The sequence below is a fragment of the Quercus lobata genome, chromosome 2 (assembly GCF_001633185.2).
Source record: "Quercus lobata isolate SW786 chromosome 2, ValleyOak3.0 Primary Assembly, whole genome shotgun sequence".
NCBI classification, from domain to species: Eukaryota; Viridiplantae; Streptophyta; class Magnoliopsida; order Fagales; family Fagaceae; genus Quercus; species Quercus lobata.
In genome coordinates this window covers 51,984,158-51,993,747 of record NC_044905.1, presented here as the reverse complement: position 1 = coordinate 51,993,747, position 9,590 = coordinate 51,984,158, and the positions used below count along the sequence as shown (strand labels likewise).

Sequence of the window (9,590 nt, the reverse complement as noted above, 5' to 3'; positions counted from 1 at the left end):
AAAATGATATTTGATGATGGATGAAATTAGTAGGTCGTATGCTCCAAACTCAATGGTGGATCAACAACCTGAAAAAGAAAGAAAGACTATCGAAGGTGACCAGGGTTGAACTGGCTAAGGACCTTCCAATAGTTAAGTTAGTATTTCTCTCAAGGATTCAAGTATTATAAGTGGATGAATAGTTATGCATACCTTGGCTTAGTGAGGCTTGGTTTCTTTTATAGAACATGGTTTTGAAACCCGGACCGTTCATTGAACCATAAAAGGGAAAGGTTCAAGGTTTTTGAGGTCGAACCGAGGTTGAACCGAGGTCAAACTGTGATGATGTCATAATTAATTAAAGCCTAAATATAGATATTAAATTTATAAAACTAGCAAAATTGACTAATATATCTATAAATGTGAGGAAAATATAATGATTTTCAAGCATATATTTAATAATTAAATAAGAAAGTTAATAAAATAAAATAATAACCATGAAAACATTAAAATTTATAATTAATTTTTGAAGTAAAGTTGAATATCTTTGAAGGATTTTAATTATAATTTTTTTTATTCCTTGTAAGAGATGGATAATTTAATTAAGTAGAATAGAATTGTGTTAAGTTGTTTTTATTAAAAAAAAAAAAATTGAACCGCGGTTGGATTGCACGGCTCATGCCACCGGTTCTACATGAATCGTGCAGTCCAGCCCCAGTTTAAGGGGTTTACAGAATTAAAAATAATTCCTGGCATGAACCGTGCAGTCCAACCCTAGTTTAAGGTGTTCACGGAATTAACAATAATTCCAGTTCTTTATGTTTAAAAAATCGGTTTTCATCTTGGTTCTTGGTTTTTTCGGTCGGACCTCCTGGTTTAGTCCAAGTTTGAAAATAGTGTTATAGAGAGATTGGAGTTGGTCTACTTGTTAAGTGCCATTATCATTGTGAGAGATGTGTAGACTTAGTGGGGAGGAGAATGGAGCGAATTTCGGGAAATTCACCCTATGTTTCGGAATAGTGGATTGTAGTGCAACCGTTCTTGGTTTGTAGAAAACATTTAGAATTTACTAAGTGTTCATTAGTCATCTATGGTCTTTTGTATGTAGATGACTTGTCCTTTATTATAGACGACCTCTCTCCTTTCTAGTGTTACTTCTTTCCGCCTTCCCTAATTGATGATTATATTGGACATGGATCTCTTGGACAACTCTTATGGTTGACACATCGTTTTTAATTACCCATCAATATTTATTCATTAATTGTGTTAAAGCAAGTCAAGGTCGTTTACTATAAACATTACCACCTCTAATCAAATCTTCACGATCCATGATATAATTCAACTCAGCATTCAGCAAAAGCCCAAAATGGCAAAACATCAAACGGTAGGCCTTAAAAGAAAGCTGCTCCCTCCTTCATGAAAGGAAATGGTTAGGCACGCGTGCCACTTGTGTACGGATAAAATACCAAAACTTCTCCTTACGTTAAATTTGCTGGACACAAGAATCTAGCTCTTTCATTCCAAGCTCACGTAACCCAACCCACTATCCTCCATACACTAATCAATGCCCAATTAAATCGCGACACGTTTCAACACAACTACATTAATTGTCCACGTTGCGCTATGTCATTAGACAAAAAAAGTACTACCAGATATACCGGTAGTACCTGATCATTACCCACAGATGTAGATATATATAAACAAGCAAAAACAGCGAGTCCAGCTTTTGCTTTTCATTTCCTCTCGCAGTGACTTTCTGCTTCGGCTTCCTCTCTCTTTCACTGCTTCTCTCTCTTTCTGTGTTTGGAGGAGGTATCGCCGGCTTTGACGTCGTCGGAGACTCACCGGAGACTCGGAGATCGTACGGACGAGCGAGCGAGTGTCGTAGAGCGAAGAGGAAGATGAAGATCTTCGTGAAGACTCTCAAGGGTACTCACTTCGAGATCGAAGTGAAACCCGAAGACTCGGTACCAATACTTCTCTTATTAATCTCTCAATTATTAGAATTTTATTTTCTGTTCAGTTTTGTGACGATTATATTGATAATTGATTGATTGTTGTGAAATTAGGGTTTTATTTGATATTGTAGGTGGAATTAATCGTGAATTAGGGTTTTATTTCCCGATTTTATCGCTTGTGCAGACTAAGTTTAGGTTTTTTGTATTTTGTCGAGTGGTTGATTGTATTTCTTTGTAGAATTTTATTAGGTTTTTTGTGAATTATGCTTGAATTTTGCACTTAAAAGAAAAGAGCTTGAATTTTGTACTCAAAAGAAAAGAGCTTGAATTTTGCAAATTTGTAGCCTTGGTGTGAATTGTAGATAAGTGGTTTGGTTTAATTAGATATTTTATGCTTAAGGAGGTTCAATTTGTGTAATTCGTGTACTATTAGGTTTGGGCAAGTTTGTAGTGCTTTGCTTTAGCATCTGGCATCAATATTAAATTTGATTAAATATCAAAGGGGGCACATTATTAGTTGGGATTGACATATATTTTTGCAGATGGTTTGAGCCTATACACCCTTTGATTAAGTTTATTTAAGGATGGAATATGATGTAATGCTCTAGTTGGGGTCGTGTATCCATGGTTTACTCCCCAGCGGTGGGTCCAAAGAGTCTCCGCCTTGGTCAGGTTCCATGTCATAAAAAACAAAAGTGCTCTAGTTGGGCTAAATGAATATGTGTTTTTTTTAACTTTGTGAACTACTACTACCAAGGAAAGCATTCTGTTCTATGATGTTGGTTTTTCTTTGGATCCTACTATTTTTACCTAGTGATTTCTATATGAAATTATCTCCATGTTTTAATTACTTTTTTTATTACTTTGTGTAGCTTCGAGTGGCAATCTTTGGAATTTCTCCCTTTGATGTTTTGTGGATGATTGAGTGGGCCCAAGGGAAAGGGGCATTGCTTCCTTTGATCTTTAGAGCTAACAATATGTTTTTTTGTCTTGATCATTCTTCAAAATACCTATCTAGTAAAAAAACCATAAATTATCTCATCAGCATAGGTTAGATGCAGTCTTGATTTTCAAATAATTTTAGTGAGTATATTTGAGGAAAACAAGACCAAGTGGTGAAAAAAAAGTGACATAAGATAGGAAATACAATCATGAAATAGATGGGAATTGTCTCTCCCTTCCTCTGTAGCTCGATAAAGTTTCTTGAATAATATTTTTGCTTGCATCCCAAGCTTTTACACAAGCATGTATTTTTCACAGTTCAAGCATCATTGAATCCATTGTGAAGTTATCAAATGATAGTGCCAATGAGCTCTAGTTCAAATGGTACATCCTCCCCTTCTAAGAGCAAGGTGGAGGTGAGGTCATGGGTTCAAGACCCACTGGGTGCATTTATAACTGCAAATAAAGTTATCAAATTATAGTTTAAAATTTGTGTAAGTCTCACTGAATTTTACAAATGGACTGGTTTATAGTTTCTTCTTGTGCAATTTATTTCTGTGTTTCCTTTGCTCCTATTTTTTTTTTTGTGCATATCATGACTTTCAGCTCAGTGTTCCAATTGATCTTTTTTTCCTGCTATTTTCAGATTTCTGATGTCAAGAAAAGCATAGAGACAGTTCAGGGTTCTGATGTTTACCCTGCCGCGCAACAGATGCTTATTCATCAGGGGAAAGTTCTTAAGGATGGCACAACGCTAGAAGAAAATAAAGTTGCGGAGAACAGTTTTGTTGTCATCATGTTAACAAAGGTTAATTTGATTATCTTCTATGGGTTTATCCTTCTCATTGTAGAAATGGAAGGAAAGAAAGTCGTGGAGAATTATAGTTTATTGAAAGAAATCTTTAGACCATTCAAGTTGGCAAATGAATAAATTCTGCTGGTCTTGACTATGATTAAAAAATATATAAACTAAAACTTATATTTTCTTCATTTCTCTTTTCTCTCTGTGTGGGGGAGGTGGGTATATAGAATTCACTTTTTTTTTTGATAGGGGGATTATAGAATTCACGTTATATTGACAAAAGAAGGGAAATTCTGGATTTATGTTTTGATGTGAAAGATGTAGGTAAAAAGAACAAATGGATACCAGAAAATTGTTGTTTCCATTTAGGATTCACTTATTGTAGTTAAAATAATGGCTGCAAGCGTGTCTTGTTAAATCTTCTATCTTATTTGCATGTCAATTTGCCTATCAGTATGCTCACTATTGGCCTATGAATCAGTAGGCCTCATGTCGATTTGTTATTTTAATTTTTCAGAGAACCATCTAAAACATTCTCATATGATTCTTTTATCCATTTTGGAACTTTGTTAACTCAACAGAACCTTTTGTTAGATTCAAACGTTGGTGTGCAGTCAGAGTCGTTCTTAGGCTTCAATTTTGTCTAGAAAAGGAAAAGAAAAGGACTACTCCGGTTGGAACTAGTTTTTGCTAGATCCATGTGTTTTCCTAAGTTCTTAGCCATAATGTTTTTACTATATTCATAGAGAGTGTCCGAGTCTGATTTTAGGGGCCTATTTAATTACAACATTATCTGGCTGGGGTTGGCTGTGTAAAAGATAAGACATTTTATACAATCTAGGAAGTGTTATTAGTATACAAATTTCAAATTCTAGTTTATTGGCTTCGTGCCTTATTAGTTAGTACAGGCTTTATTCTCTATTTGTGCTGGAATTGTTCCTGCAAAAGATTATATGCAACCTAGGCATAGTTTGTCTCTAGAATAAATGGTCATTTTGTTGGTCCCACTTCAATGGGGTCCTTGGAGGAGGGGTGACTTGGATGTGGTCTTACCCTTTGACAGCCATTTATGTCTCTGGTGTACAAATTTGTAGTTATCAAGTTTTAACCACTTAAAAAGAACTGGAAACCATACTTTTATGGTGTCATTTACAAGTGTATTTATATCTACTCTTCATATATGGTGGTTTTCTGTATCACAAGATGTACTTAGAAAAGAGTTATGGGGTTGTCTTAAGGCTTTTGATGTTCTTGAAGTTGCTTCTTCTTAGAGACATTTGGTTTGCTGGTTGCTTTAATGTTTGTGCTAATGAATACTTGTTGAAACAATTGTAGAGTAAGGTCTCATCAAGTGGAACCTCAAGTACAGCAGCTGCACCCACAAGCCAGGTAATTATGGATGATGCTGTTGATGTCTATTCTGCCTATATGGTTAGCGTCAGCACCATAGTCAGTGTTGCCATTTGAAGTTGATCTAATTGAGCCACTTAAATGTGTAGGCTCAACCTGCAAGTAATTCCCCTCCTACTGTGACAAATACTTCCCCTCCTACCGTGACACAACCACCACCTGCTTCTCAACCTCCTGCCCCAACTGCAGCACCGTGAGAGATCTGTTTGAAGTGTTTTCTTTTTTGGGGTGTAAACATGCAGTCCACTTCTTATTGTTTTAACTAACTTTTCTACTTCTGTTTTTTGAATTGTGCAGGCCCCCTTCTGTCCCTGAACCCACTCCTGTTGCAGCCCCTCCTGCTTCGTGAGTATTAAGGATCATAGTATCTGAATATAAGTCCCAAGCTTAACAGTTAAAACCATATGTTTTGACCTTCCATTCTTTCTAGATTTTATAATTCAGAGACCTTCAAGTCACTTATGTGATTGTTATGTAATTGTAACTTGAATTTTATGATATTTCTTTGACTATATTCTTTTGTTTATTATTATTATTATTATGGGTTTATGCAGTTCAGAATCAGATGTCTATGGCCAAGCAGCATCAAATCTTGTTGCAGGAAGTACTTTAGAGACTACCGTTCAACAGATTCTAGATATGGGTGGAGGAAGCTGGGACCGAGACACCGTTGTCCGTGCTTTACGTGCTGCTTTTAACAACCCTGAAAGAGCCGTTGAATATCTTTATTCTGTAAGTTCATTCCCAGTCTTTGGCTTCATTATCTGTTTGTGGCTCACCGTGTAAGTGGATCAAGCTTGTCAGTTGTGGGTCGATTTTTCATCAAGCTTAATTACTAACTTTATATGTATTTTATATGTTTTCAACTCGGTTAACTATGAGCTTATGACATCATCAGCATAGAACTTGTAAGATTTGTAGATGTATGAAAAGGGTATTTAAGGGTTGATGATTAAGTATCCTTCCTGGGGAAGAGGGTTGTCATTCCTGATTTTCCCCCCTCGAATTGAGCAGAATTTGTTTTGGCCATCACTGTGGATATCTATAGTGAGGCTGCACTGAAAAATGTGAAATAAAATTTTTATCGTTACAGGAATTTAAAATTTTTAAGTTTATTTTTTAAGAATCTTGGTATTAAGAAATGCAAAGTATGGGATATTCATCTGAATGTGTCGAAGCTTAAAATGATTTGAATGTAAAAATAAAAGTTTAAATTTTGGTTGCTGGATCGATTTTAAAGGCCGAGTTGTGGTTCTAATTGTTAACAGAATTACCAGTTGGACTTGTGTTTAAAAAGAAAAAGGTTATGCGAATTAAATTTTTTACCACATCTTGATGTCTACTGAAGGGGATATTGTTGTTGGGCCTATGATATCCTGGTTTATGATTGAGAGAATGCTTTAGGGCCACCTTTTTGTGGCAATTGTTCATGGACAATGGTGTGCTGATATACGAATTGGAGAAGAAAGGCTTAGGAATGGATTAGCAAATGGTGAATTTAAACAGGAGAACTTTTATTAAGTGATACCAACAAAAACTGGATGATTGGATGGAAACTGGGGAATTAAAGCTGTAGATGTTTGGTTTGAGTTTAAATTTTTTACTAGTTAATAGCCAACTAAACTTACATTTAGATACACATGATCATATGGGGAATGGCATTTTCCTGTTGAGATAAACATGTTGCTCATTTTACTGTCACATTTAATCTTCTGTTGCTATCAAAGTAATCAGGACAATGCATTTGTAATCACATCGGATTAAATTGAAAATTAATATGTTTCAGGGAATTCCTGAGCCAGCTGAAGTTCCTCAAGTTGCTCAAGCTCCTGTTAGCGGGCAGGCAGTCAACCCTCCAGCCCAGGCTCCACAACCAGCAGTACCTGCTAGTGGGCCCAATGCAAACCCACTAGATCTGTTTCCACAGGTGTATATCTTTAGATTAATAATTTATGAGCTTTATTAGAATCAAGTTATGGACTATTGTCTTCCTTATTCAGGGCCTTCCTGCTGTGGGTTCAAATGCTGGTGCAGGCACCTTGGATTTCTTACGTAACAGTCAACAGGTATCTTATCTATAATTTTCTTTTATTAATCTGAAAGTTGGCTTTTTCATGTATACCAACTTGCCTGAGGTTTTTAAAGCAATTTATTCTTTATTTCAGTTCCAAGCCTTGCGAGCTATGGTTCAAGCAAATCCCCAAATATTGCAGGTATTCTTTATTGAGTGTTTCCTTGTTTTGGTTGTCAGTTTGATCAATTTAATAACTTATGTTAACATTGATTACTACTGACATTCTTCTCTGCTGCAGCCTATGCTTCAGGAACTAGGAAAGCAAAATCCACACCTAATGCGCCTTATCCAGGAGCATCAGGCTGACTTCTTACGCCTGATAAATGAACCTGTTGAAGGAGAAGGGTGAGATGATTATTATGCGTTAGCACTTGCTTCTGTTTATTTTTGTAGTTGAATTCACATGACACTTATTTATGTATTAATGTATAATCAGGAACCTACTCGGTCAGGTACCTTCAGGTATGCCACAGGCTGTGACTGTCACACCTGAGGAGCGTGAGGCCATTGAACGTGTAAGTTTGTCAGTTCTTGTTTTTTATCTGCTCTTTAAAAAAAAAAAAATCTGTTGCTTTGGAATTAATGTTAGGAATTTTGTTACTGACTTTGCATTGTTGCTGTTGTTGGTAATGATCAAAAGTTTATAAGATTTGATGCTTGTATTGAAGTTTGTATTCAACTGCAGCTTTGGGTATGCCATTCTGTTGTCTTTTAACTTAAGAGTGAGAAGCAGCAATAGGAAATAGCTCTAATGCCTTCAAACTCTTATCAAGTTTTATAATGTGTTCCTTCTCTAATTAAGTGTTACACAATCATACTACATTATGTATAGTCTATTATTCTGTCACATAAAGAATCGATTGGATAAGTAGGGCTGATCATGGATCAGTCAGGTTTTGTTAGGGAGAAAAGCGCCACTTGACCCGAGCATCATTGGGTGGGGAAAAACAAAACTGTCTATCGACTGACTCAAGCCGACCGCTCAACTGGATTAAGTGTTTGGATCTGCAGTTGATTGCATTTGCAGCAGTTTTGATGGGTGGGGTTTGCGGTTGAATGGCAAGGGAGAGAAATGAAGGGTCAGTGGCTTGGGTGGGGAATAAATCTGCCACTTGACTTGAGCATGGTTTTTTTTGGGGGGGGGGAGGGGGGTGGGAGGGGACCTGCCGTCAACTGATTCAATCGGACCAGTTGATCGGATTGAGTGTTTGGATAGGCAGTCGATTACAGTGATTTCATTGCTGGTTGCTGATCTGGTAAACTGTTGCTGGATGTGGGTTTGCCAGTGTCAGATCTGTTGGTGTCAGGGAGGGCAATTAGAAGCTTTGAATGAGAGCGGGGCTGGCCTAGGGATGTGGGTGGTGTATAAGGGCAGGACAGGTTAGGCGGGTGACAGGCAGCTCACCTGTAGGCTAACTGATAAGGGTTGGTTTGAAGACTGGTAACCAGCAGCCAACCGCCTATACTGTCTAATACATTTGGGACAAATACAACCTGAACGGGTGGTCTGTTTATGATTTGATTTTTATATGCTGATTTCAGTAATAATAATATATAGGATTTTAATCCATCTATTTTAGTCTTATAAGTCAAACTATCTGAGGAATTGGTGTGAAACTTGACTATTCATGCGGTCTTTACTAACGTTGCAAAGTTTTGCAGCTTGAAGCAATGGGCTTTGATCGAGCAATTGTATTGGAGGTTTTCTTTGCATGCAACAAGAACGAAGAGCTGGCAGCTAACTATCTCTTAGATCATATGCATGAGTTTGAAGACTGATCAAAGTGGTTTTTATTCTCTTATTTTTCTTTAAAGTCAGACTTCTCTGCCATGTTGGTCGAGTTTGTTTTAATGCTTTAGTGTCTTATTCCACCTATTTGTTCTGTGGAGTCTGGAGTAGAGACGCTGTCAAGTTGTTCATGCCTCCCCCTTTCAAGCACATTTTCCAGATTTCTTTTTTTAAATATTGGGTCCCATATTATATAAATTTTCTGTTGGAATATGGAAATAACGGTTTCTCTTTTTCCTGTCCGGATTTCTTTGATCTTATAGCTGGCAATAAGACATATGGACATTAGCATTTCTATGAAGAATCTATCGGCATATGAAACACTAAATACAAATTTTAGTTGATGTCTGGTGTGAACCAAATTTAGCTGAGAAAGTCTGTTTGGTGTGAAATTATATCCCAAACGAAGTCTGGATATCACTTGTTCTAAATCTCTACATAATAAAGAGAGCTTTAATTGAACCTATGAAAGCTTATGACCTAATATTTCTACAAGAAAAAGGAAAAAGGGGTCACAAACAAGAACGAAATTAAAGACGAGGTTTAAGTAAAATATATATCAATAAAATAAAAACCGATTTTCCATCCGGTGCATCCTAGTGTTCCGTTTTCCTTTTTATTTTTATTTTTTTCATT

The 9,590-nt window shown here is 36.6% G+C and overlaps 1 protein-coding gene across 1 annotated transcript; it reads left to right on the top strand.

The window, feature by feature from the left end:
- Window positions 1-1,696: 1,696 nt before the first annotated feature.
- Window positions 1,697-9,243, top strand: LOC115975816 (ubiquitin receptor RAD23c-like). The gene is made up of 12 exons (XM_031096815.1): window positions 1,697-1,946; window positions 3,526-3,687; window positions 5,017-5,070; window positions 5,181-5,284; window positions 5,389-5,436; window positions 5,646-5,823; window positions 6,878-7,018; window positions 7,092-7,157; window positions 7,257-7,304; window positions 7,404-7,510; window positions 7,602-7,680; window positions 8,828-9,243. Exons 1-12 carry the CDS (start codon window positions 1,881-1,883, stop codon window positions 8,942-8,944), a joined length of 1,170 nt encoding a protein of 389 aa, XP_030952675.1. The 5' UTR covers window positions 1,697-1,880; the 3' UTR covers window positions 8,945-9,243.
- The last annotated feature ends 347 nt before the right edge of the window (window positions 9,244-9,590 follow it).

Excerpts from the sequence above, each read along its gene's own strand:
- LOC115975816 (XM_031096815.1), top strand. The coding sequence starts at position 1,881 with ATGAAGATCTTCGTGAAGACTCTCAAGGGTACTCACTTCGAGATCGAA. Across the intron at positions 3,688-5,016 it reads TTGTCATCATGTTAACAAAG|AGTAAGGTCTCATCAAGTGG; the intron begins GTTAATTTGATT and ends AAACAATTGTAG. Across the intron at positions 5,285-5,388 it reads CCTGCCCCAACTGCAGCACC|GCCCCCTTCTGTCCCTGAAC; the intron begins GTGAGAGATCTG and ends TGAATTGTGCAG.